This window comes from Culex pipiens, chromosome 3 (genome assembly GCF_016801865.2).
Source record: "Culex pipiens pallens isolate TS chromosome 3, TS_CPP_V2, whole genome shotgun sequence".
Taxonomy (NCBI): Eukaryota; Metazoa; Arthropoda; class Insecta; order Diptera; family Culicidae; genus Culex; species Culex pipiens.
The window spans coordinates 10,204,998-10,232,949 of record NC_068939.1 but is presented as its reverse complement, the minus strand read 5'-3'; the positions used below and the strand labels follow the sequence as shown (position 1 = coordinate 10,232,949).

Here is a 27,952-nt window from a genome sequence, read left to right as displayed (position 1 = left end):
TTGTAGCTGATTTTGACAGAATTTTGACAAACTCGAAAATCTTGGGACTGAGTATAAATATTTTCAAATCAGTTTTCTATGAATATGGATGTGTAGCTTAAAATTCTAATATTAATTTAATTTATCTAGAGTTTTTCGAGCAAAAATTGTAGAATGATAAATAATAAAACCAACGTTGATAAATGCACACATGATAAGAAGAATGGGACCATAAATTCTTTGATTTCGTTTGAATTGTTTTTTTTTTTTTGTTATAAAGAATCATAAAAAAATACAATCACGATTTTTTGCTCATTCTTACTGGCGATATCTCATACATGATCTAATTATTTATCACTAAATAATAATATTATTATAGTGTACTGTAAATAAACAAAAAACCCAAATTGATGTATGGCTAGTTTCAAAGAATACTTTGCGCAAATTGATATCGAATTTCAATTAAAAATCATACACCATTCAAAATAATACCCATTATAAAGCGGGAGAAAAACATTCCGATGAAACCCCCAAAACCATTAACGATTCCTAACGCTTCTAATCAGTGGAACGAAGCCAAACTCTCACTCTCCGTTTCCATCGTGCACTTTCTGACCCAATTTCCGAACGAGCATGCAATTTCTTGCCTCTGTTTCTCTTCCTCCACTCTTTACAAATAGTAAACCCCAAACACACACACACACGTGTTGATGGTGGAAAATCCACAACCATTTCGGACGGACCCACCTGAGAGCCAGCAGCAGCTCATCATCTCACTTCGCATATCTCACTCGGTTGATCTTCGGCTCGGAAGATCACGCCGCACGAGAAGAGAAGTTGAGGAGCAAGAGAAAAGGCATAACAAAAAAAAGGCCCACACGCTCACGAATGAGCGAGCTAATTGGAAACAATCATAATCTCATTTCCACGCGGTCGGCCCCACATCCCACGTTGGTTGAGTGAGAGACTGATCGCATAAATGGCCTAACGAGCAGGAGCCGAGGAAGCGCGCCGAGGGTGGTGTTGAAATAATTCAAATTATTGTGATTATTATGTTATGCGAGAGAGGCAAGTTTATGTGCATTTGGCAGGAAAATCAATTAGAAGAATTTTCTCTCATTTGAGACACCTTATCACGTAGGAAAAATTCTCTCCACCGTGGTAATGATCTTGAACTTGGTGGAAGCGAACTTAACTGCATTCGTTTTGCGCAAAACAAAACATGAAACAGTTGTGTCTGAATAGTAGAGTGTGAATGGGGAGGGTGAAGCTTGGACCGGTTTTGTTATCACCAATGATGTGTGCGAGCTGAGTGTTTTGTTTTACTTCCCATGGTTATTAGCGTGCTTTCTTATGCAATTGATATGGGCCGTAAAAGCTTGATCGTGAAATGAGTGCTAATGTATTTATTTTTTTGCAAAGCGAGCGATTTTTTGCTTAAAGTGTCTGAAGTGAATATCAATGAATGTGAACTGTTTCGATAACAGATTTAGCTCCCAATAAAGAGCCATTTTTTGGATTTTGTTTTCTGTGACCAAAGACATTATTTTACATCATTTGTTCGTCCATACAAGTTTTCATACAATTTTGACACATGTTTATACAGAAAGGTTTGTTAAAAATAATTTTTTTTTTCAATTCGACTTATCATACAAACAACTGGATTGCGCAAAATAATGCAGGTACAAATTTTCTTTTAAGTTTTTGTTCTGCTGCTCTGGTCAATGTCAAAGAAAAACAAAACGAAAACAAAAAAAAACTTAATTTCAAATTTCAAGTTCAACATACTAAATTTTGAAGCAGAAAGTACCACAAATTCCTCATACATTATTACAGTTATGGTGTTACCAATAATTCACGAAATATTTTTTTAACTTATGAAAACAATTTTTATATCTTTTCCCATCTGATGTCTCATATTTCAAAACTAAAAAAAAGTAGGGATGCCCTATTTGATAAAAATAAAATCAAACGTTGTACGCTTCAGACTCGATTATCCGATGAAAAATATCACTTCGGATAATCTAACCACATAAAAATGTTTTTCCTTGTCTTTTAAATTACGCTGAAGTGATTTTTTAAAATCAATAAAAGTGGTACGAAAAGCGAGAAAAGTATGACCGAACTTACAAGCTATTTAAATTGCAGCGCTTTAAGGTGAAGCCGTTGATCATTTTCGAAGAAAATTGATCATCACTATACAGCAATTCCATTTGAAAAGAGCCTAAACCAAAAAAAAAGTTCTCCGATCGGGCTCAAAATTTTTCTGGGGGTTCCTTGGCCAAAATAATTAGACCCGTATTTTTTTGTTTGGCCATTAGGGTGGCCTACATCGTGCTAGGGTGGTTCAAAAAATGGCAATTTTCGTCATTTTTCGCAAAAACCACTTTTTTCTAAAAATCATATCTTCGCGCCATTTCATCCGATTTTAGCTGTCTTAGACGCAAAAGAAAGGTGATGAGTTTGGCTATTTGGGAAAAATAGTAAAAAGTTCCAAAAATCTAGCTTAACTATTGAAAAAGTCGTATGAAAACTTAAAATGGCGTTTTGACCGTGTCTGGACCAAAGAGCCTATGTCTGAAAATATTTTTATCGGATTCCTCGGAAAATTTCACATAACATATCAAAAAATTGGCGATGTCGAACCGTACGTTTCCGAGATATGATTTTTTGAAAAAAAAAAAAACTGCGTTTTTCGACGCGCCACGCGCAAAAACGGGAAAATGACGAAATCGGCAAAAAATCAACTTTTTCCACTAAAACTGCGATAACTTTAAAATTTCAGCGATGACCTATAGATGTTATGGTACCAAAAGTTGCGTCTCTCAATTACGAAAATTTTGGTACCCAGACATGTATAGGTCATCGCTGAAATTTTAAAGTTATCGCAGTTTTAGTGAAAAAAGTTGATTTTTTGCCGATTTCGTCATTTTCCCGTTTTTGCGCGTGGCGCGTCGAAAAACGCAGTTTTTATTTTCAAAAAATCGTATGTCCAAAACGTACGGTTCGACATCGCCAATTTTTTGATATGTTATGTGAAATTTTCCGAGGAATCCGATAAAAATATTTTCAGACATAGGCTCTTTGGTCCAGACACGGTCAAAACGCCATTTTAAGTTTTCATACGACTTTTTCAATAGTTAAGCTAGATTTTTGGAACTTTTTACTATTTTTCCCAAATAGCCAAACTCATCACCTTTCTTTTGCGTCTAAGACAGCTAAAATCGGATGAAATGGCGCGGAGATATGATTTTTAGAAAAAAGTGGTTTTTGCGAAAAATGACGAAAATTGCCATTTTTTGAACCACCCTAGCACGATGTAGGCCACCCTAATGGCCAAACAAAAAAATACGGGTCTAATTATTTTGGCCAAGGAACCCCCAGAAAAATTTTGAGCCCGATCGGAGAACTTTTTTTTTGGTTTAGGCTCTTTTCAAATGGAATTGCTGATAATAGTAGTTTATGCAACAAGTTGCAAAAAGAGGATTTTTTCTGCACGAGTCGTACATTTATCCAACGAGGTTCACCGAGTTGGATAAATACGACGAGTGCTGAAAAAATCAAGTTTTGCAACGAGTTCCATACAACATTTTTTGCAATTTCGAAAAACACCCATTGAGTGAAATTTTAAGTCGAATTTTCATGTATTTTGTCAATAAATCGTTTAAATCAAAAAAATGTTTAAAAGTGTTACTTTTCGACACAAGTGTTGAAAAGTTCAACTTTTCAGCACCCATTTCAGTGCTGAAAAGTAGAACTTTTCAGCATTTATTTTGAAAAGTGTTTCTATTCGATTCTGTTATTTTTGGTACAGAAAAGTAGGCTATTTCGTCGTTCAAGAATGACAGGAAAAGTAAGTAGTTTCACGACGGAATTGCAAACAATATTCTTTATTAAATTCAATTTTACGAATTTCAGCACCAAAAGGAATCAGCATGTGCCGGTTGTTGCCTTCTTGAAGCCACTGAAAGACTTTTTGATCTAAATCAATTGTGCTTCAAAATTTATATAATTTTGTTGCACAGTCATTGACGTCCTAGTTGGCAATCATTGATTAATGACGATTTCCATAACTTTACAAGGAATGGGATAATCGTTACCAAAAGGAATCAGCATGTGTAGGGCACTATTCTAAACAACTTGTTGAAGGAATTTTGTCAAAATATCGAAAGCGACGCAAAATTTATATCTTTGAACGAAAAATCATGACAATGATGGAAGTCTTCACGTTAAACACGCAAATAACATTCCAAAAGGTAGTAGCAACAAAACATCACTGTTTAAACAAAATTTGATTTCAGATTCAGATTATGCGGCCAAAATTACTATTAGAAAACATATTTCTGACCTTTGCGACACATGCTTGCAACATCGTGTAATTAGTAGGCCTTGCTTCTGAATTCTGAGATATATTGAAAATTGGTACTTTTTTTCTCACTAAAACTCAAATATCTCGGCTCTGGAGTGTCGAAATTACATTTTCTCAGAGGAAGAAATGTTCGCCATAAAATTTCCTACAAGCTGCATGTATTGGGTTTACTGGAAATTTGGCTACCCTAAATTAAATGAGCAATTCTGAAAAAAGTTTCGAAAAAATGCGAAATTTTTTCGACATAAATCCGCCTGGGAAAGTCTAAAAACTTAAGTTTTGGTCCAATATTGATAGTGCATCCTAATCTATGGACAAAAACCTATCGTTTGAAGATAAAACACACCTGATCGAAACAGTTTTTGTATTGATTGGGCGTAATATTCAATGTTTGGCCCTTTTAAAATGTTAGTCTTGATTTTTTTTTTTGATTTTTTTTTCGAAAAGATCGGAAAATTTCACGAATGTTTCATGTTTTAACATTGAAAATCGGACCATTCGTTGCTGAGATATCCACATTAGAAAATGGTGGGCTGTTTGGGTGAAACTTAGAAAACTTCAAATTTCGTGTTTCTTTTTGTTTAAGCCGTATCTCAGCAACCAGAGGTCCAATGTTCAATGTCTCTTAAACAATTTTATAGCAAATTTTCTGAACTTTTCAAAAAAAAATATTTTTGGAAATGGTCACTCATGGTCACTATTTTTAAAAATCGAAAAACTGCAAATATTTCGCTAAAATCAAACTTTCGGTGGCTATATCTTGAAAACAGAGCCTTTTATCAAAAAATCTGTAAATTACGTCAAATTTTTTTTTGCATGAAATTTTGATTTTTTTTTCCAAAAATCATTATTTTTTTCAAAAACTCTTAAACCGGCGGCAGATTTTTTGACCATGTTTCTCTATGGCTCAAAACTTGCGGGTTTTTGTCTCCTAAAACATATCAAAAAAATCTCGAAAATCAAAAAATATGTATTTTGGGAAATTGAGTTTTTGTGAAAAAAATGTTAATTAAAAAATCTGCATTTTTTTCCGTGTACCTATTTTTTCTCAATAGCAATACCTACAACTTTGCCGAAGACACCAAATTGATCAGAAAATTCATTCAAAAGTTACATATATTCGGATATTTACGTACCATTTTTGTATGAACAGCTGCCAAAATTGTATGGAGACTTGTATGGGTGAACCAATGACACAAAATAGCTTCTTTGGTTATAGGGAAGGCCCCCACAAAGTTTGAGCCAAATCAAAAAATACAAAAAATAAAAAAGGGATGAAATCGGCCGATTTCGTAGAAAGTTGCTCAGTTGCATTCACTTTTTTACCTATAAAAGTCATGGCCAAGCTTAACCATCCTTAATTTTTTTTTTTAAAGGATCAGATAGTTTTCTGTAAATTTGTTTAAAACATATTGAAAATTAAATCAATAATTGCTGAGGTACAGCCTCCAGTGAAAAAAATACACAAGAAACACGATGATTTCTCTTCTTCAAAAAAATAGCGATGAACATTTAAGTGACGATAACTTAGCAAATATGCGTCCGACTTTCAATTTTTATATTAAAGAACAGTCCAGACTGGATTATCCGAAGGTATTGGAAAAAATCACTTCGGATATCGCCATTGCAAGCCGTTGTTTTCCTCCACTCCCCAAAAAATCAAATGGCAAATAAAATATTTTCGAAAATTTATATTTTCATGGAAAAATCCTATAATTTATAATACTCGTTTTTAAATTTATTGTATATTTTTTGTGTGTTTTTATTCAAAAAGCGCACTTTTAGACTTTTTGTATTTTGTTTTATTTGAGAAGTACCTAAAACATCAGTAAATTATTATTTTCAATGGAAACAGGGAATGATTTATTTTCCTTTAACTTCAGATACCTATGCAACCAAAAAGTAATAAATCCATAAAGATCTTGAAAATTTCAAAAAAGAATTTTCTCAGTCTTGAAATTACATAATAGTGATACCAGTTTAAAAAAGTCCAACGAATAACTGAATTAATGTAAAGAAAACTGCTCCTGGAAGTCGTTTGAAACCAAATTTTCGACTGAAGCAGATGGAGGAATATTTCTATAAAAATAGTTTTAGGTTCTCTTTGATGAATTTCTCTCTAATCGTTATTTTCACATTTAGCAATATTTAAATAGCTTTACTTTAAAAAAGGAACTAAAATTTGCAAAACAGCTAATATATCTTCAAAATACGAATAGTTTATAGCAACTATTATTATTCGTGTAAGGCGTAAATTAAAAAAAAAACTTGGCATATTGCTGCAATTTTTTTAATGTTTCGAAAAAAATACACTTATTGTGAACAATTGTATGAAGTAGAATAGCAACCATAAAAGATCATGTTTAATTTAATTTAATAAAAAAAAATCTTAATCATCATAATTCTCTAGAATTCATCGCCATTTCATCATTCTCAACCCAATTCCAACGCTCCTGTCCAACCAGCACATTTTCACACGTGTCGTTTACCCTTACCCATCCCTAACCTATACCTCACAACGAGAAGAAGAGGCGGCAATTCAAATGTCAGGCGCGGCAGAAAAGTGAATGAACATTGCAACCTGACAACCTCACCGCTACTTACTGTCTCTCAATGAGCCGAAGAGACCATGCTGCTGTCATAAATTAGCATCGACAATCCGAACGGACATGCCAATTGGCAAGTGTCGGCACTAATTGAAGGGACTTGTAGTTGGAACCCTTTCAAGACTTACTTGAAAAATTAGTTATTTTTTGTTGTTTTGAAATTTCGTTTATTTTGAAAACAACTGTTTCAATTTGTAATTTGTATTTTTTATTTGAAAAATGGCAATTAAAGGGTTAAAACTTTTGAAATGGTAAGACAGCAAAAGCATGAAGAATTGATATTGAATCTTCCATTAATGTGCCTAAGTCTGTCAAATGCACACACTGGTTTCTGCAATTGAGACGACTGTCAAGACTACAACGATGAGAAGGAACATCATTGAGCTATTAGAGTGGCGTTGATGAGGGAATCATTTCGCGTTTTACTGTTATATGGACTTATCGGATTGATTGGAGTGGGGTTACATAAGAAGTCGTATGCTTTAAAAAACTGTAAAATTTCGAGTGTCAAAGAATCATGATAATAAACTGCAGCATTTCTTACAACCTAATGTCTTGTTTTGCATAAGAAGGCAACATTTCTCTCATAAACCCAATTACCAAACTTCTCACGAAACAAGTGACAAACATTTTAAATTAACCCATTAATCTCTCAACCCAGTGGCGCCGTCTTCGAGCAAACTTTCGACATTGTTTACTTTTGCTTTTTCAAAAATCTCCCAAAAAGAAGACAGGTTAGCAAACAGCTGAGCCCCTCGAGACGATTTGAATTTGAATTGAATGAACTGAACATTCATTGCTAACCCAGATTCGTCCCCGAGTTTTCCCCCCAAAAACCGTTTCCCTTTCTTTTCAACTGTGGTCTTCTTGGAACTATTCGTCCCAAGAAACAAAACGCCTATGTGCCATAAAAGAAGACATTTTCTGGGGGCCAAAAACCGCCGAACCCTGACGAACGCAGGGGAAAAAAGTAAGCTCTTAATGATGACTGGTGCAATAAAAATATGAATGAAGGCGGGAAAACATGATAACCTTACTCCCGCCTGTACCCCGTTTTGTAATGCAACTTGCAGCCTTCGCGCTTTCGTAGCCTTCCCCTCAAAAGTGGGCCAAATGTTTCGAAATGATTTAATTATCTGCTTTTAGGTTTTGGACTTTGCAGAATAACAATCAGGGTAGCGGTTCTAGTTGTGAAAGTTTGGTGGGCCGTGGGCCAATTTTTACACTTTTTTGTGATAAAAAAGGAGAACTTTTGTCAAATATTTCATAAACACTTTGATATATTATAGAATCACTGGCAATATTTGATTATCTTATTCCGTTCATCTAATCATCATTTTTGAGATTTTCAATCCTTGATATTTGCTAGAAAATGCATACCAACACATTGAGGCTCGCCCTTCTTTATTTAAGTGAGGTCCATTTAAGTTGCTAAAATAAAATCAATATAAATAAAGCATAACACTGAACACTCAAAGCTGTCAATTACCTATAGCTGCAAGAGTCATACCACCAAGCACCACGGCGTTCAGAAGCACAACTTACAGATGAGTCTTCGTCATTGTCGACATCAAAAGTGCTAAATTTCTTTCCATTCTGTTCAAGCAAAGAGTCATTCAGGTTTCCACGTTCACCACTTTTTACATTCAAAGTGTAGTGTTCTCTTTCAGTACCAATTGAGAAGTCCGAGTAAATAGCATATTTTGCATGGCCATGGAAGTCTTCCACGTAAATTAATAATTCCATAATTTTAAATGAACTTAGCTGCAGTAAAATATAATAAATAAACCAACACTATTAGAATATCAATCCTACCTTGTGGATCTTATCTAGCCCAAGCCAAAACTCTCCGTCAAGGCTGCCAAAACCATTCTTATACTCGGTCCAATTCCTGTAAAAATCAACTGATCCGTCGAACCGATTTTGGATCACAATCCAACCACCATCGTGCATGTCTTGCTCGCAATAAACTTCGAACTCTGTTGCGTCTGCCAGGGATAGCAAGTATATTCCTGACTTTTTGGACGTCTCTGACTCACACGATTTGATCGGAGGGATCTTTTGTACTGCCACTACATGCTTCTTGAACAAAAAATCAATAAATTCACTGTTATCGGAAGGGTGCTTTCTCGGTCGTAAATCGAAAATGGACTTTTTCAGTGCTTCATGATCAGCGAACACCTTTTGCTGCACCAAAATGTCACTGGAACAAGTAAAATTTGCAATTTAATTGTTAAATAAGGAAACAACAAATTACCTTGTTTGCTCGAGCACAGCACGTTCACTTTTCTCCTGCTTCAGTAACACAGACTCAATTTGTTCCTTAATCTCCACTTGCAATTCTAGAAATCTGCAAATCGTTACAATAATAGACATGCCACAAAAAAAATCATTGCTTACGCACTTGTATTCTAAATAGTCCATCTTCGTCAGCAAAAGCTCGTAACCCAGTCCATTTGAATCGTTCGAAGGTGCACCATCAACACAGAGCAAACCAAGTTTTAAAACGAAAATTACCCAATATTGAATCATTTTGAAGCAACGGTAAATAACAACTGCAGTCCACAAGATGTTTTAAGGCACTAAGTTCATTATACAAATTTCCTTCTGTAATATACAGTTTGTAAAGAAGAACGACGAAGACGAGCGAATCGGAACCATTACTATTTTTTGCGGAGAGTCAAAGAAAAGTATTTGACTTGAGTGTTTTGTTGGTACAAATTGTGTTTATTTATTTTAAAAATATCAATGCAAAAACGTGTCCACTAGATCACACTTATTTTGTTACTTTATCTACTCTAAAAACTTGGTTTAAATTAAATTCATGGGAACCGCCCTTATAAAAAAAATTGGCTGATATTTTATTTGATCATCATTTTCGACGCACTCAATCCTTGATAGTTGCTATCAAATGCACGCCAACTCATTGTTTCAGGATTTTCCGCATCTTTGTACAATCCATTTAAATTACTGCAAGATAAGCAGTCTTTAACGCTACAAAAAATCAACAATTTATTTATCAAGTTCTCATACCTGTTGTGGCACCGATTGTACCACCAAGCTCCATGATACAATTCTGCACAGTTTCCCGGACCATACGTATCGTTGTCGGAATCGTACGTGGTAAACTTGTGTCCCCTATGCTGCGTCAAAGAATCCCCCATGGTGCCACTTTGGTGGAAGAAGAGTGACGTTTTAAGGTCGAATAACTCATCCTCACTACCGATGGCAAACCCCCCATACTTTGAGTAGTAGACATTTCCAGCGAAATCCTCAACATGAATCAACAGCTCACGAACTTTAGTTTGGGTCAACTGTAAAATCCATGGTATGTACAAACTCTTTCTTCAAAAACGATTTACATACCGCATGAATTTTATCTAGTCCTAGCCAGAACTCGCCGTTTAGATCACCGAACCCATTTTTGTACTCGGTCCAATTTCTGTAGAAATCAACTGACCCATTGAAACGATTTTGGATTACAACCCAGCCTCCAGCGTAGAGTTTTTGTTCACAATATACCTCAAACTTGTTTGCTTGATCTACGGCCATGAGGTATATTCCTGATTTTGTGGACGATTTACAGGAAGCAATCGTCGATCGGATTTGTGAAGTAGTGTTCCCAATTAAAAAATCTAGAATATTGCTATTATCTGAGGGATGTCTACTTGGGCGCAATTCGAATATTGATTGCTTAATTTCACTGCAATACAAATTTGATTATGTATTGTTTTTTTCAATACGACTAGTTAGTCTATCATACCTGTTTTGCTCGATCAGAACCCGCTTGTTAGATTCCAGCTTATGTAAAATGGTTTCACTTTGTTCCTTAAGTTCCACTTGCAGTTCCTTAAGCCTTCGATATAAAATATGATTCGTTACATACTGATCAATTTTCCTTTACAAAACATACTTATTTTCCAAAAAGTTCATCTTAGCCAGCAATATTTCGTTGCCAAACCCATCGTTGGTATTGTTTGTTGACAAACTCTTGCAAATCCCGGAACACAGTAGCAACCAAACCACCTTGTACATTTTATTGAAACAGCTTCAGACGAGCGCAAATTAAAATATACAACTGACGAAAACGATATTCGTACGACCCCTTTTGTACCAAGTGTGGTACAAATGATTATTTTTCTTTCAAAACGTCAACATTGAAAAAGTATTAGATTATTTCCTTTTATTGTGACCCGTCAGATTCATTTATTTGCAAACATAAAAATATAACAAATTACAATCATCTCACTTGATCATCATCTTTGAGACTTTTAAACCATAAAATTGCTTGCAAATCCGTACCAGCACATTGTTGCAGTATCAATAACGTTTTTGTACATTTTTTTTTTTTTGTACATTTAGGTTGCTAAAATTTCAAATAAAAATCTTAGAACAAACACCAAAACTTAAACCGACCATACCTTGTGTAACATCCCGGAGTGTACCACCAGGCACCGTGGAACCAAGAAGCGCAATTTTTCGAGTTTTTATCATTGTCGACGTCTTTTGTGGTAAACTTGTTTCCCCTGTGATTGACAAACGAGTCCACCAAGGTTCCGCTGTGTCCACCAACGGTGCTCAAAACGTACTGTTCACTTTCGCTGCCGATGGCAAATTCACTATAGAGGGCGAACTTTTTATTGCCGGAAAAGTCTTCCAAATGAACCAGAAGTTTTCGCGCTTTGCGAGAGGTTAACTGCAAAATGTCAAATTTAAAATACGATTGAAATAATAAAAATATATGTTTTACCAAATTAATCTTGTCGAGTCCCAGCCAAAATTCACCATCCAACCGTCCAAATCCTTCCTTGTAGTCCGTCCAGTTCCTGTAAAAATCCACCGATCCGTCGAATCGATTCTGAATCACGATCCAACCCCCTCCCTGCAGAGTCTGCTCACAGTAAACCTCAAATGCAGGCATATCCGGAACCGCTAGCCAATATTGGCCGGAAACTTTCGATGGCTCAAGTTCTCACGAAGTTATCGCAGGAACCTCTTTCACCTCATTTTTCTCTCGAGGAGCACTTTGGGGACATTGAATGTTGCTATTTTGATGTGGTGAGTTTGCCAGCAGTTCCCTTTTCACTTCATTTAAAAGCTCCACGAATCTTAATGTAATAGCGAGATGATAATCATTTGAACACCATCAAAATTGATCTTGATTTACCTATTTTCCAAGTGATCAATTTTAGCTATCAGCAACTCGTAGCCAAAACCATCGGAATCATTTTTAACAATTGTTTCAGATAGACAACTCTTTAACAACACCACCAAAAGACACTGAAATAACATTTCTTCAACTTTGAGATTGCTTCACCAGCATGAAGTTTTTTTTTTTTTGACTTATGGAGCTGGTAATGCTCCGTTATTTATAAGCAGAAAGGGGAATTATTGTTCACTGTAATGATTAAACAGACAAGTATCACATTCCATCTCTTTATTCAGCATAAATATCTCACTTTAACATCATTTTGGACACCTTCAGACCTTGGTAGTTGCTTTTAAATGAATACCAGCACATCGAAATGGAGTTATCTTCGTTCTTATATTTACCATTCAAATTACTGGAATGACAGGCTGTATACCACCAGCCTCCAAAATAATTATTTGCACAATTTGCTGAGCTATGAGAATCATTATCTGAATCCTTAGTGGTGAACTTCATGCCCTTATGTTGAACTAGGGAGTCGCTTAATGTTCCACTGTGTCCTTCCAACGTCTTGAAAATGTACTTTTCATTTTCATTTCCAATGGCAAATGAGCTGTACTTTGCGTACTTTACATTTCCGGAAAAGTCCTCAACGTGCACCAACAGTTCACGTGGTTGAGATTTGGTCAACTGCAATAATCCAAAAACAATATTAATATCAATTCTTTGAACATTTATAACCATCACCATACCGCATGAATTCGATCCAACCCCAACCAAAATTCACCATCAATACTACCGAATCCATTCTTGTAGTCCGTCCAATTCCTGTAGAAATCCACCAATCCATTGAATCGATTCTGAATCACAATCCATCCTCCTCCGTAAAACTGCTGCTCGCAGTACACGTCGAAAGGATCAACCCCAGCAACGTCCATCCTGTACCGACCAGATCGCTTAGACTGCTCGTCCTTACAGGAAGTTATCTTGGTTGGAACCACTCGATCGTGATTTGTGGACATCTTCTCTGTCATCAAACTGTTGTTTGAGAGATGCTTCCGTGGTCGCAGCTCAAAGATTGTCTGCTTGAAGGCTTCGTGGCTCGCGAAGAATTTCTGCTGCTCTAGGATTTGTCTACAGAAGGTCATATAATTAATATGAATTAGTGAGTAAAGCATTAAAATAGATTATACCTTGATTGCTCCCACAAATCTTGCTTGTTCTTCTCTTGATTGGATAGCAACTGTTCACCCTGTTCCTTTACTTCCACTTGGAGTTCTAAAAATCTATAAATGTGTTATTTCATACAGAATCACTGTTGAAGAAATGTGATACCAACTTATACTCCATGTAATCCAACTTTGCCAACAGTAATTCATAACCAAATCCATTGGTACCATTTGTTGGAACAGTTCCAGCAAAAATGCTTCCAACAAAAATTGTAATAATAAAACTGTGAAGCATGATTTCAAAGCCTAGACACACTTCTAACGTCACCCAAGTTGAATCTCAGACTGGAAAAGAACCACTGTTGAAGTTCTTTAAATGCAAAGCACATTACTTTTGCTTATGAGAAACAAGTATCGGTGTTTATAAAATTGAGAGCCAAGTAAAATAAAATTCGTTTTCATTAGCAAATATTTCTAAAATTTAACTCATTTTTAAAAATTATTTAAAAAGGGGATAACTTGATAACAATGCTAAAAAAATTTGTTAAATTGCGATTAGATTAAGACAGCAGCATAAACTTGTTTTATGGAATAATAAAAATGATATTTATTTTTCTGTAATATATGTAAAGAAAAAGAAAGATGTCCTTTTTGAAAAAATATAGTAAGGTATTACTTTTCATTTCAACGCTTTATTCGTAGCACTTTATCACTTTATCATCATTTTGGAAACTTTCAAACCTTGGTAATTACTTTGGAAGGATTGCCAGCACATCGTAATGGAATTAATTTCGTTTTTGTACTTTCCATTCAAATTACTGACATGACAAGCCACATACCACCAGCCTCCAAAATGACCATTTGCACAATTACCTGAGCTATGAGAATCATTATCCGAGTCCTTAGTACTGAACTTCGAGCCTTTGTGATGACTCAAAGAATCGCCTACGGTGCCACTGTGACCATCCAACGTCTTGAAAATGTACTTTTCAGCCTCACTTCCAACGGCAAATGAACTGTACCTGGCGTATTTTACGTTTCCGGAAAAGTCTTCAAGATGCACCAACAGTTCACGTGGTTGAGATTTGGTCAACTGCAATAATTCAAAAACCAAATTAATTTCAATTCTATGAACCTATTCTAACCGTCGCCATACCGCATGAATTTGCTCCAAACCCAACCAAAATTCACCATCAATACTACCGAATCCATTCTTGTAGTCCGTCCAATTCCTGTAGAAATCCTCCGATCCATTGAATCGGTTCTGAATCACAATCCATCCTCCTCCGTAAAACTGCTGCTCGCAGTAAACATCAAAGGGATCAACCCCAGGAACGTCCATCCTATAACGGCCAGATCGCTTAGACTGCTCGTCCTTACAGGAAGTGATCCTTGACGTAACCAAACCATTGTGAATTGTAGATTTTCCCCCAGCTATCAGCCAACTGTTGTTTGAGGGATGCTTTCGTGGTCGCAACTCAAAGATTAACTGCTTGAAGGCTTCGTGGTTCGCGAAGAATTTTTGCTGTTCTAAGATTTGCCTTAAAAATTGTCAAAAGTATGAAAAATAGTAGGTTAGAATCTAAAAACCAATATTACCTTGACTGTTCCCACAAATCCTGCTTGTTCTTCTCTTGATTGGATAACAATTGCTCACCTTGTTCCTTCACTTCCACTTGAAGTTCTAAAAATCTTCAAAAAAATACTTAAATATATTCACAAAACTTTACTGCTCAAGAAATTTGATACCAACTTGTAATCCATGTAATCCAACTTTGCCAACAGTAATTCGTAACCAAATCCATTGGTAACGTTTGCTGGAACAGTTTCAACCAAAAGGCTTCCAACCAAAAATAGAATGCAAGAAATTTCAAGCATCATTTCAAAGTTCACTTCTAACCTCAACAGCGATTGTTTGCAGACTGGTTAAAAAAACACCACATGTGAACTTATTTAAATGTCAAACTGTAATCATTACTTTTGCTAATGGGATCTGACGGAAAGAAAATGCAGTCTGTGATGTGATAATTTAGTCAAAACAATGAACGCCTTTGAAGAAATATTTGCAGTTCAATAAATTGCCTTCAGGGATTTTTTTCATGCATTTATTTCGTTGTTCCAAAAAAATAAAATAGTTACAAACGTGTAAAAATAACATCACTTTAACATCATTTTGATATCTTTAGCCCTTGAAAATTGTTTGAAAATAATTGCCAATTCATAGTATCAGAACTATCTACATTTTTGTATAAACCATTTGAATTGTTGAAAAGAAGTTAAAATTGCTGAAAATAATAGTTTTCCATAAAAAGATACCAACAAACCTTTCAAGACAGGCAAAAAACCACCATCCTCCAAAATTGAGAGCACAATTCACTGTCTTGTGAGTATCGTTGTCAGAGTCGAAGGTTGAAAACCGCTGACCTCTGTGCTCGCGCAGGGAATCACCCAGCGTTCCGCTGTGCCCGTCCAGCGTCTTGAGCACGTACTTCTCACCTTCACTTCCAACAGCGAACAGGACACACACACCACCACCAATCTAGAAGAGTTTTTGTCGTTATAGCTATCTCCTACCTTAGGGCCTATACGCACATCCCAAGAAAAAGGGCCATTAAATGGCTCTACGAACAGCAGAACAAAGGAGAGAGAACGATTTCTTTGGGCTTTTCTTCACCATCTCTGGCTTGCTTTCGCTGCCGCTGCTGCCCATTTGAAATTTTCAGGAACAAATTGTACAACTTTGGCAGGGTTGCAGGTCCCTGATAAATCTGGGAATGCCAGATTTTTCAAGTGACAGCCAGAATCAGATCTAGATTTTTTTTGAAATGGTCCTATAAGTTATTGTGTTTCATATGTTTATAGGACCTATTAAAAAAACTCTGGAGATTTACTCTTCTCTGTGCCAGATATTTACAGATTTTGGAAGATTTTTCACTTTATGCCGAACTTGAAATTTTGTCCAAGAGTTTGATAGAAATAAAATTTTAAACCTAATATTATTTTTTGCACTTTTGGTTTTGAAATGTGGTTTGAACCAATATTCAATTTTTGTTATTTTTTTCCTTGTATTATCATCGCGTTTCCCGGACAATTTTACATAAAAATAAATGAGAACCTCGAAGAAATTTAAATCATTGACGAGAAACTGCGATTTTACTGAAAAAATTTGATTGTGAAAATAAAGCACTTTTAGTTCTCTGTATCTTTTGACAGGAACAAGATTGCACAATTAAAGTGTTATAACAAAATCGATTTTCCAGCAGAGCAATTTTTCAGTTTATTTTGGGGTCCTTAACAGCTCCCCAAACATTAGTTCAGTCCCCACTGAGCGCAAAGGGATTACATCTATGGAATTTTGTATGGGAAACCTTTTTTTTATTTTGATATTTAAAAAAATCCACGTTTCACGCTATATCAAAACCGGAGTCATATTTGGATCCTCTGGAAAGTGCTATACAACTTTCTTGAAGAGAGTATGGTGCTAACTTTCTCCTTGAGGATGATACAGCGTCCTCAACACAGAAAAAATGATGTTAATATTTATCAGGAAATGGTGACAGATTTTGTGTCGAAAAAATGTGTAATATTACACCAGGAATGATGAAAAGTCATCAGTTTTTTTTTTATGAATATTCATCAGCTTCACATTTTTACACATTTTTTAGGTAATATTACTCAAAAAAGAGGTAATATTCAATCTACTGAATTTTCAACATTCCAAAATTCAACGTTTTTTTGCTGTGATGATTTTTGAGCAAACTTTCTTCGGGAAAGTTTTAGAGTGTATTTTAGGGTGACAATAAAAAAAATCGGCATCATGGATACCCCTGGCTCGTTTCTTAAGGTAAAAACAAGAAAATGTGCTAATTTTCAACCAAATTGGTTAAGGTTCAAGGGTCGCTATAGACTGTTAAAGCTGATGAAAAATAAATCTTTTCATCCAAAAACGGCTTCTTCAAATCGCTAATAACTCGTCAGGGTTAATTCGGATCGTTTAGCGATCTCGGACAAAGTTGTTTGTTATTAAATTTTACATAAGAATCTCAAACTTGCCAATGATCCGAAACATTTAATGTCATGTTTTGGAAGGATTTTATTTTTTTTTGCTTTTCTCCATATATTTTTTCTAATTTTCCCGTACAAACTTCGACGATCAAAAGCGACCCTTAAATCTCTTAAGATTTTACACAATTTTAAATGTTTCTTGTCACCCTTAATAAACAGTCAATTTCATTCAAATAGTGAATGATTTCACGAAGACTCTTCAAGAAAAAAAAGCTTTTTGGAAAGCAAATTGCTCTGATAGATGATTTTATTTAGTTTAAAAAGAATTTTGCGTGGGTGTACTTCCTGGGTGATACGAAAAAAGTCCCATTTCGGGGACTCCCCCAACAACGAGAGCACATCTCAAAATAGCCCAGTCTTGAGCAAATTTCAATTTCGAAACCCCTTTCACCCCGCTAATGATGGCAGGGTTCCCGAAAAATCAATCTCGGCGACAGCACGTGTGCGTTTCGCCAAACCGGAAACGGGGCCGCCACAGTCCCATAAATTGATAACCACTTGCATGCATATGAATAGTGGCACGCGCGCGACCATTGATCCCAAACCTCCATAATCGGCAAACTTTTGCGGCCAAATTGCTAATGTTGTGTCCCTCTTCTCCCTTCCAGCCGCCCAGCCGGGAACGGTTTGCTACAGCCACGCGCACTGCCGCATGTGGGACCGGGAAAGTCACTGCGACTTTCTAATTCCGAACCTGTTCGGACGGTGCCAGTGCACGTCGCCGGCGCGCCAGGTTGGCCCGACGTGCGTGAAGGAATCGACCACGACGCTGGAGCAGGAGCTGCCCGGGTTTGCGAAGCCTCAGCAGCAGAAACCGGAAGTGGAGCAGGTTTCGACCACCACCGAGGACGATTCGATTGTGGTGGAGAATTTGGTGGTGAAAAAGGGTGACGATGAGAAGGTGGGACAGCAGGCTGAGGAGCAGGTCCAGGTGGAGAAGGAACCGGTCGGAGAGGATAGTACGACCTCCAGCGGAAGCTACGACGAAGAGTACGGAACGAGCGAGGAGAAGAATGATTCGTATGACGATTCCAAGAGTACTTCTCACTTGGAGCAGTACGAAAACACCGAAAAAAATACAGCTATCGAACAGGATGTCGAGAACAACTTCCAGGAAGGTCAGGAGCATGATACGGTTGAGACTACCGCGAGCAGTCATCAACACGACAGCACCGACTATGATCAGTACTCGTCGGAAGCGGCTACCGCTAGGCCAACGGAAGAGAGCTACGAGTACGACAGCGGAAGTCACGGCGGAGAAGAAATCGACGAACCCCTGAAACTCCATTCCGTTCATCCCGTTAATCAGGTTGAACTAATCGAGAAGCACAACCACATTTCCGACGAGAACCACTCGAACCTGATCGAGGGAGAAGACGAAACTACTCCAAAGAGTGACAGCAACCAAGAATCGTACGAAGCTATCAACGATAGTTCCGAAGGAGAATTAACCACGGAGTTCAACGACATCAACCGCCGTGAGGATGTCGTCACCGCACAAGAAGCAACAGATGAAGAGTCCAGCGCTGACGATACGCAAGAAACTACCGATAGGTTAGAAAAGGAGAACGAAATCGAAGACGAAACCCCCGAGCATACCACGCCGACCATGGTTCGATTGGCCAGCCGGACTACGCTGATGGAACCGGAAGCCCCAGTTTCCACGACTGTCGCAACGCTAATTGCCGAGTCGGAAACCGAAGCGCTAACAACCACAACGGAACATTTAACCACCACCACATCTAGTACCACATCATCTAGTACCACAACCACAACTAGTACTACCACTGCTTCGCCCGTTTCAAGCACAGATGGCAGCATCAGAGTAAAACATCAGGGTAAAACAAAATTAAATCAATGAAATTGAATTGGCTTAATGTTTCGTTTCGTTTCGTTCCCCTCCCCACCCACAGGTATTCGAACACGTGTTGATCTTGGCGATGGGCCAATTTCGCTCGGATTGGCGTGCGTCAACAACCGCCAGTGCCAACTGGCCGACCCGTACACCTACTGCAACGAGCTCGGCCGGTGCGACTGTGCCCACTCGCAGGTGTCGCCGGACGGAATCTGCAACGCTGCCAACACCGGTTGCTCGCCGGGAACGTTTCAGGTTTGTGGTCGCCGATTGGCGGCGGATTTTTGTTTAATGTTGGCAAAATGAATTGTAGCGAGGTGGTCCGATTTAATTGATTTTTAAAAACTGAAATTTTTTGAATGATTGTCTATTTCTAAGAAACTTTTTCTTCAAGCATATTTGGATTTCAAATAGGAAACTAATGTGGGATTTCGCTTTTTTAGATTTTTAATTTATTACACCAAGATATTAAAAAGAGAGATGTGAGCCGGTAACATAGAGCGAAACCAGAAGCTTGACAGAAAGTTTAGCTCCATGTTGCACTTTTGAGTGATACATTGCACGAAACATTTTTCATGCAATCCAAATAGCAAAAGAAGTCATTTAAAATAATTAGTTTCTTAGGCTCTTTACAATTTTGCGGGCTTGACATACGAAATGGGCATGTGAATATTCGAAAATCGGTACCTAAAGAAGGGATTTACTGATCGATTTGCTGTCTTGGGCGAAATTGTAGGACTTTTTAGAAAAAAAAAACACATAGGAGCAACTCTCTACGAAATCGGCCGATTTCGACCATTTTTATTTTTTGTATTTTTTGATTTGACTCAAACTTTGTGGGGGCCTTCCCTATGACCAAATAAGCTATTTTGCGTCATTGGTTCACCCATACAAGTCTCCATACAATTATGGCTGCGGTCCATACAAAAATGGTATGTAAATAGCTGTAAATTTTGAGTGCATTTTCTGTAGGTATTGTTGAGGACTTTTGAGAAAAAAAAGTAGGTACACGGAAAAAAAAATTTAAGATTTTTTTATCAACTTTTTTTCACTAAAACTCAATTTCCCAAAATACGTATTTTTTATTTTCGAGATTTTTTGATATGTTTTAGGGGACAAAAATCCGCAACTTTTGAGCCATAGAGAAACATGGTCAAAAAATCTGCCGCCGAGTTATGAATTTTTGAAAAAAACAGTGATTTTTGGAAAAAAAAATCGAAGTTTCATGCAGTTTGACATTATTTTTTAATGCAAAATTAAATTTGCAATCGAAAGGTATTTTACAGATTTTTTGATAAAGGGCTCCGTTTTCAAGATATAGCCACCAAAAATTTGATTTTAGCGAAATCTTTGCAGTTTTACAATTTTTAAAAATAGTGACCAAAAGTGACCATTTCTAAAAATATTTTTTTTGAAAAGTTCAGAAAATTTGCTATAAAATTTTCTAAGAGACATTGAAGATTGGACCTCGGGTTGCTGAGATAGAGCCGCTTTAAGAAAAAGAAACACGAAAATTGAAGTTTTCTTAATCTCACCAAAACAACCCACCATTTTCTAATGACCATATCTCAGCAACTAATGGTCCGATTATCAATGTTAATACATGAAAAAATTTGCGATCTTTTCGAAAAAAATATTTTGAAAATTTTTGAATAAAGACTATCATTTTAAATGGGCGTAATATTCAATGTTTGGCCCTTTTAAAATGTTCGTGGCTATATCTTGAAAACGGAGCCCTTTATCAAAAAATCTGTAAATTACTTTTCGATTGCAAATTCAATTTTGCATTAAAAATAATGTCAAACTTGTTTTTGCATGAAACTTCGATTTTTTCCAAAAACACTGTTTTTTCAAAAATACATAACTCGGCGGCAGATTTTTTGACCATGTTTCTCTATGGCTCAAAAGTTGCGGATTTTAGCCCCCTAAAACATATCGAAAAATCTCGAAAATCAAAAAATACGTTTTTTGGGAAATTGAGTTTTAGTGAAAAAAAGTTGATTTAAAAAACCAGCAAATTTTTTTTGTACGTGTACCTATTTTTTCTCAATTGTCCTCAACAACACCTACAACTTTGCCGAAGACACCAAATTGATCAAAAAATTCACTCAAAAGTTACAGCTGTTTGAATATTTGCATTTTTGTATGGACAGCAGCCAAAATTGTATGGAGACTTGTATGGATGAACCAATCACACAAAATAGCTTATTTGGTCATAGGAAAGGCCCCCACAAAGTTTGAGCCAAATCAAAAATACAAATAAAATCCATTTCCGGTTTTGGTAGAGAATTGCTCCTATGTCAAAAGAAGCCATTTTGAATGATTAGTATTTTGCATACAAGGCTCAACACAATTTTGAGAGCTGGTCATACAAAATTTTGCATGTGATTATGCGTAAATCTGTATCTTGAGAAGGGATTTTCTGATCGATTTGGTATGTAAGGAAAGTTTAGTTTGAAACAAAGACTTTTCAGAAAATAGGTACTTATTTGACTTTTTGTGAAAAAATAGTTCAACTCGAGATATCTTGGAAATTATTGGTTCGATTTTCAATTTTAAAATTATGAAAGCTTTGTGGAGTTTTGCACTCTTTTAAAAAAAAAACATTTTTTAGATATTTTTTCTTAAACCTGCATTTTTTCAGATAACAATTTAAAATTAAGTAAATTTATCATAAAATGGCTGGAATTATATTAATTTATTTATTCTAGATTATTTTGCATTTTGTCAAGATTCATTTTATCTCCAACGGCTCCAACACATATTAAATTGTTCAGACGGGCTCCAAGATAGCACAGCTATGATTATTTGTAGTCCATTTAGCTGTTTTACAGATTCTGTTACATAAAAGCGAATACAACAACAATAATTATTTCATTCAGATTATCACAATGATGAATGTGCCTTAGTTGTTGGATTGTTTTTCATATTAAACAGAATGGAACAGATAAATATTTAACAATCTCACTTAAGAAAATCTTTTTTTGTAATTTAATCATTGCTACCAACAGCCCTCTTTAAGATATGTCCTCAGTTCAGAAACCACTTAGTTCTCATTTTACATTCCTCATGAAGCATTTTAAATTTAAAAATTAGCGTCATCCTTGACAGTTGATTATATTGTTATTTTAACATTATATTTTGGGCATTGCTATATGTTTGGCTTTTTCTTCAATATTGTTCTAGTGTTGACTTTAATTAAGTTAAAAATCCAGTTTATTATAGTTGGCATGAATGCAGTAGTTTACACCCAAATTTGAAAACATTCAATTTTTTTGTAAGAAATAGGACGATACAAAAGAAGGAAATTACATTTTACTCGCCAATGTAGTCCAGACTCGATTATCCGAAGTTTCTATTATCCAAAGTTTGTATATCTTATTTTTAGCACCAAATCAGAATTCAACGACCCTATTTTTGCCAATTTAAATGATTGATTGCCAATTAAATCAGCAGATGCATATTCTCAATATTTTATCACCGCCATCTTGGATTTAAAAAATCACTTTAGAGTAATTCACATGTGTTCGATTATCCGAAGTCCCAAGGCCTTTGAATTCACAAGACTGGGCTATACTTTTGGGTGCATTTTTTTTTTTTTTTGTAAAGATACCGGGTCGATGCGGTCATTAGCTTTTGGAAACCTAAACCGAATAATCTTTAACTGAACATGTCATTTTATTCCTCAAATTCCATAGTTTATTAATTGTATGGTTTTGCTTTTTTATGTATAATGATTCCATTTTCGTCTCCGGAAAAAAGCTCAAAATTACGGTATAAAAGCTTCTAAGGAACTAAGCGCCTACATGGATTTACTGTAGGAAAAGAGGATGTTATGGAAGCGCTCGTTTTCTTTGAATGATTCGATAGCATTTGTTCCCGACATTTAGATGTTATTCTAGACATTATTTTTGGCTGGAAATTGGACTTTAGGGAGATTTCAAAATGCTTGGCTGTAATTTTTTACTGTACATAGGGACTGAGTTAAAAGTTAACAAAAATGAAGCAAAATAATGTTATTCTATTTCAGTGCCGCTCGAGCGGAATCTGCATCAGCTGGTTCTTCGTGTGCGACGGCCGCCCCGACTGCAGCGACGCCTCCGACGAGGAGTGCAACTTTTCGCTGAAAGCCAACATCACCAACTGTCCGGCGCTGTCGTTCCGGTGCGAGCAGAGTGGCCGCTGCATCTCGCGGGCCGGAATCTGCGACGGCAAACCGCAGTGCCCCCAGGGCGAGGACGAGGTCGGGTGCGATTTCCGGAAGAGCCGCAAGTGTCCGGAGCACACGTTCATGTGCCGGAGCGGCGAGTGCCTGCCGGAGTACGAGTACTGCAACGCGATCGTGTCCTGCCGGGACGGAAGTGACGAGCCGCCCCATCTGTGCGGGTCCCGGTCGGTGCCGAACTTTTTCGTGAAGCTGCTGTCGACGCCTAACAGCCGGAGCCGGAATTTCTGCCCGTTGCGTTGTGGGAACGGAAACTGCCGCTCGACGGCCATCGTGTGCTCGGGACGGGATGGGTGCGGCGACGGAAGTGACGAGGAGAGCTGCTCCGTCTGTCGTGAGTTATCGATTGTTGTTGAAGCATTTTTAAAAATTCATATCCTATAATTGGCTTGACTGTTATTGATTGATGGCCTTGTGTATTTCCAGGTTGCCCCGCACCGTCATCATTCGAGGAAACCGTGGCGGCACCGGTTCTGCCCCCGGTCAGCAAGTCCAAGCAACGAAGTAGGACAGGTCGCATCACGGGAAATTGGCAGTAGAGGCATGGAGACGCACGGTACTTCAAATCATCAGTTTGGCTGAGCGAGTGAAATTACCGAAAATAACCGCTTCCGGGCACGCACGCCTAGCAAATGGCGAATGAATGACTTTTACTGTTAAGTCTTATCAAAACACGGTGCCAACCAGCTGCTATCGCAGAGACCGCAAATTTTACAGCAGCAGCAGCAGTTTGCAAAACCGACGAATCGTCTGGCCGCTGCTCCAGTTTCCGCAGATGGCTCCTCGTATCGCAATTTTATCTTACACATAAACATACACACATACGCAATTAAGCACACATACACGATAGGCTGGTTCAATTTGTGGGATGTCCTTGAATAACTTTGCAGTTTTTTGCGATAATAAATTGTAACATTACGTTGAAAAAAGGTCCATCAAACAACCTTATCAAAAACTGTAAATTGATCAAATTTAGTCATTCAGCCTCTGATTAATTTGAAAATGTTAAAAATTTAGGTATGATTCTTACCATCATATAACAGGAGTCAAATTTAACCTTTATTAAGCAATAGTAACTAGTTCAAAGAACTCGTCAAATTAGAACCAGCCTAACCCCCACACATCAGACAGTTAGCATAAACGAGTGCGCAGTTTTGTATGTTAGAGAAAACTTCGTCCAGGGCAGAGGAAGATGTGCGTGTTGTTCGTACGACTGAGAGGCGTAAGCGCTAAATATTCATAGGGAACAAACTTGTACATATATATAAACGGACCTATTAGTAGAGCTTTTTTTTCTTCTTCTGCGAGACTACTTTATGATGCGACAATGGCGTTAAATAGAGTATGCGATGGAGATGCGGTGAATGAAGCAAACCGGGATGATGGACCCATTCAGGAATTCTCTCCGGAATGAGATATGGTCCATTGTTGAGCATTTTAACTGGAATACATTTATTTATTGTCTGGATATAAATCATGCATCTGAATGGAGAGTCCTACTATCCTTCTCAAGACAATTTAACCATGATTTTTTTAAACACATAAGCAATTTTCACGTAATTCGTAATTTTGTATAAAGGATCCCAGATCATTCTACGAATTGAAATACTAACCATTTATATCTATAAAATTTAAACAATCTTCACTATTTTTAAATAAAAGCACGCTTAGTGTTAAAATCCGATTAGTTAACCCCAAGTACGAACCGTTACACCCGCGATAAATCCAACGTGTGTTTGTAGGAATAATTTAGCAGTAGCACACAGAAGGTGCGACCACCAGCCAGGATAAGAATGTCGAGGTTAAGAACAAGGATATGAATCGATAAACACTCGCGTGGAGGAAAAATCCAGCTGGCTCGACACTGACAGTGTCCGTCGTCATCATCAGGGCCACCACACCGTGAAGGAAGCGGCAGGAGAGTGGTAAATTAAAATTTATTTATTTAAGACACGCTAAACGGAACTCGAGCCCCCTTCCGGAAGGCCACGTGGCACTTCAGCGAGGTTCAAGTTAAGAAACACCTTTTCCGTGTTCTAGCGCGGTGGCGTGCTAAGGAAAAGAAAAGCTTGCATGTGCAAAGTTTCTAAGAAAAAAAACGGATAACAAAAAACAAACAGAGAAATTATTGAAATCCTTGTTCACTGAGTGCACTACCACCACGTGGGTGCCGTACTCTCTGAATAACGCGTTTCAATGATTTCGTTTCGAAAATAAACTTCCCGTTTTAAAAAAATACAGTGACTAACCCAACAAACAAGCAATACGTTCTTTTTGCCGCAAGCATTGAGCACAAACTGGAAACAATGTATAAATTATAATGCTTTTGGCTTCCCTTTCATAGTTTTAAGCACATCTAGTTCGTAGAATCAATTTTAATTCAATAAATAAAATAGAAAACTCAAAAAATACTTTTCTTTTCGTATAAGAATGTCACATTTCCAAATATGTTATAAATCGATTTTTTTTACGAAACTATTCAAGATAAGTTTAAAAGTCCAGCAAAGATAACTGTTCGTACTTTTAAACTATTTTATTTAAAACTATTTTTTTCTCGTGTATAAACACTCGTCTCTGCCAAAGTTTGTATCAACATCTGATTTGCAGCTTCAAAAAGGCTATTAACACATTTACATATCCCATTCCACAGACAACATTATTTCTCAGAATGCTATTCTCAAGAAATTCTTTCGCCGAGATAGCACATTCTTCAGAATGAGCCATCCCCTACAAATATTTGTTGCTGTTTTTTTTTTTTTTTTTTTCGAAAAAGATGTTTCTTTGGTATATTAATTTTGTCGAATTTCATCGGGGTCATTATTTTGGCCATGAAATGGGGTCCTTAAGCTAAAATGATTCTAAAAAGTTGAAATTTTGAAAGCTGATTTTTTTTAATTGTTTGATATACCCCCTAAGGGACTTTGCTAATATTGGCTAGAACTATGCGATAATTTTGACCAATTTCGTCAGGGTCATTAATTTGACCATGAAATGGGGTCCTTAAGCTAAAATTATTCTAAAAAGTTGAAAATTTGAAATCTGATTTTTTAATTATTTGATATACCCCCTAAAGAACTTCGCTAAAATTGGCTAGAACTATGGGTTAATTTTGACCAATTTCGTCGGGGTCATTATTTTGGCCATGAAATGGGGTCCTTAAGCTAAAATTATTCTAAAAAGTTGAAATTTTGAAAGTTTATTTTTTATAATTGTTTGATATACCCCCTAAGGGACTTTGCTAATATTGGCTTGAACTATGGGATAATTTTGACCAATTTCGTCAGGGTCATTAATTTGACCATGAAATGGGGTCCTTAAGCTAAAATTATTCTAAAAAGTTGAAAATTTGAAAGCTGATTTTTTAATTATTTGATATACCCCCTAAAGAACTTCGCTAAAATTGGCTAGAACTATGGGTTAATTTTGACCAATTTCGTCGGGGTCATTATTTTAGCCATGAAATGGGGTCCTTAAGCTTAAATTATTCTAAAAAGCTGAAATTTTGAAAGTTTATTTTTTATAATTGTTTGATATACCCCCTAAGGGACTTTGCTAATATTGGCTAGAACTATGGGATAATTTTGACCAATTTCGTCAGGGTCATTAATTTGACCATGAAATGGGGTCCTTAAGCTAAAATTATTCTAAAAAGTTGAAATTTTGAAAGTTTATTTTTTATAATTGTTTGATATACCCCCTAAGGGACTTTGCTAATATTGGCTAGAACTATGCGATAATTTTGACCAATTTCGTCAGGGTCATTAATTTGACCATGAAATGGGGTCCTTAAGCTAAAATTATTCTAAAAAGTTGAAAATTTGAAATCTGATTTTTTAATTATTTGATATACCCCCTAAAGAACTTCGCTAAAATTGGCTAGAACTATGGGTTAATTTTGACCAATTTCGTCGGGGTCATTATTTTAGCCATGAAATGGGGTCCTTAAGCTTAAATTATTCTAAAAAGCTGAAATTTTGAAAGTTTATTTTTTATAATTGTTTGATATACCCCCTAAGGGACTTTGCTAATATTGGCTAGAACTATGGGATAATTTTGACCAATTTCGTCAGGGTCATTAATTTGACCATGAAATGGGGTCCTTAAGCTAAAATTATTCTAAAAAGTTGAAATTTTGAAAGTTTATTTTTTATAATTGTTTGATATACCCCCTAAGGGACTTTGCTAATATTGGCTAGAACTATGGGATAATTTTGACCAATTTCGTCAGGGTCATTATTTTAGCCATGAAATGGGGTCCTTAAGCTAAAATTATTCTAAAAAGTTGAAATTTTGAAAGTTTATTTTTTATAATTGTTTGATATACCCCCTAAGGGACTTTGCTAATATTGGCTTGAACTATGGGATAATTTTGACCAATTTCGTCAGGGTCATTAATTTGACCATGAAATGGGGTCCTTAAGCTAAAATTATTCTAAAAAGTTGAAAATTTGAAAGCTGATTTTTTAATTATTTGATATACCCCCTAAAGAACTTCGCTAAAATTGGCTAGAACTATGGGTTAATTTTGACCAATT

At 36.5% G+C, this 27,952-nt stretch overlaps 5 protein-coding genes across 7 annotated transcripts in view; 1 reads left to right on the top strand and 4 right to left on the bottom strand.

Annotated features, from left to right (window-relative positions):
• The window catches only part of LOC120424376 (uncharacterized), a 99,527-nt gene extending 74,827 nt beyond the window's left edge, over positions 1–24,700 (top strand). The window contains exons 4-7 of the mRNA XM_039588473.2: positions 17,946–19,175; positions 19,251–19,447; positions 23,223–23,751; positions 23,844–24,700. Of these exons, the coding sequence (XP_039444407.1) occupies positions 17,946–19,175; positions 19,251–19,447; positions 23,223–23,751; positions 23,844–23,956 (2,069 nt within the window). The 3' untranslated portion in view covers positions 23,957–24,700. The remainder of the gene's footprint in view (positions 1–17,945; positions 19,176–19,250; positions 19,448–23,222; positions 23,752–23,843) is intronic.
• Positions 8,205–9,552, bottom strand: LOC120424377 (ryncolin-1-like). Of its 3 annotated transcripts, XM_039588474.2 has the most exons (5): positions 9,359–9,515; positions 9,212–9,304; positions 8,770–9,157; positions 8,444–8,718; positions 8,205–8,385 (listed from the first exon to the last, which is right to left on the bottom strand). In XM_039588474.2, exons 1-5 carry the CDS (start codon positions 9,484–9,486, stop codon positions 8,277–8,279), a joined length of 993 nt encoding a protein of 330 aa, XP_039444408.1. In that variant the 5' UTR covers positions 9,487–9,515; the 3' UTR covers positions 8,205–8,276. The 3 variants fall into 3 exon arrangements, with proteins under 3 accessions (XP_039444408.1, XP_039444409.1, XP_039444411.1); XM_039588475.2 differs by having other exon boundaries at positions 8,205–8,718; positions 9,359–9,514; XM_039588477.2 differs by lacking the exon at positions 8,205–8,385 and having other exon boundaries at positions 8,450–8,617; positions 9,359–9,552.
• On the bottom strand, positions 9,769–11,019 carry LOC120424379 (microfibril-associated glycoprotein 4-like). The gene is made up of 5 exons (XM_039588478.2): positions 10,868–11,019; positions 10,718–10,810; positions 10,321–10,657; positions 9,988–10,268; positions 9,769–9,924 (listed from the first exon to the last, which is right to left on the bottom strand). Exons 1-5 carry the CDS (start codon positions 10,987–10,989, stop codon positions 9,816–9,818), a joined length of 942 nt encoding a protein of 313 aa, XP_039444412.1. The 5' UTR covers positions 10,990–11,019; the 3' UTR covers positions 9,769–9,815.
• LOC128093277 (ryncolin-1-like) lies at positions 11,308–12,258 on the bottom strand. Its single transcript, XM_052709478.1, has 3 exons — positions 12,122–12,258; positions 11,705–12,062; positions 11,308–11,650 (listed from the first exon to the last, which is right to left on the bottom strand). The coding sequence occupies exons 2-3, from the start codon at positions 11,873–11,875 to the stop codon at positions 11,342–11,344; spliced, it is 480 nt and encodes a 159-aa protein (XP_052565438.1). The 5' UTR covers positions 11,876–12,062; positions 12,122–12,258; the 3' UTR covers positions 11,308–11,341.
• Positions 12,375–15,228, bottom strand: LOC120424381 (fibrinogen gamma chain-like). The gene is made up of 6 exons (XM_039588479.2): positions 15,026–15,228; positions 14,872–14,964; positions 14,429–14,813; positions 14,218–14,365; positions 12,856–13,226; positions 12,375–12,793 (listed from the first exon to the last, which is right to left on the bottom strand). Exons 1-6 carry the CDS (start codon positions 15,151–15,153, stop codon positions 12,410–12,412), a joined length of 1,509 nt encoding a protein of 502 aa, XP_039444413.1. The 5' UTR covers positions 15,154–15,228; the 3' UTR covers positions 12,375–12,409.
• Positions 24,701–27,952: the final 3,252 nt, after the last annotated feature.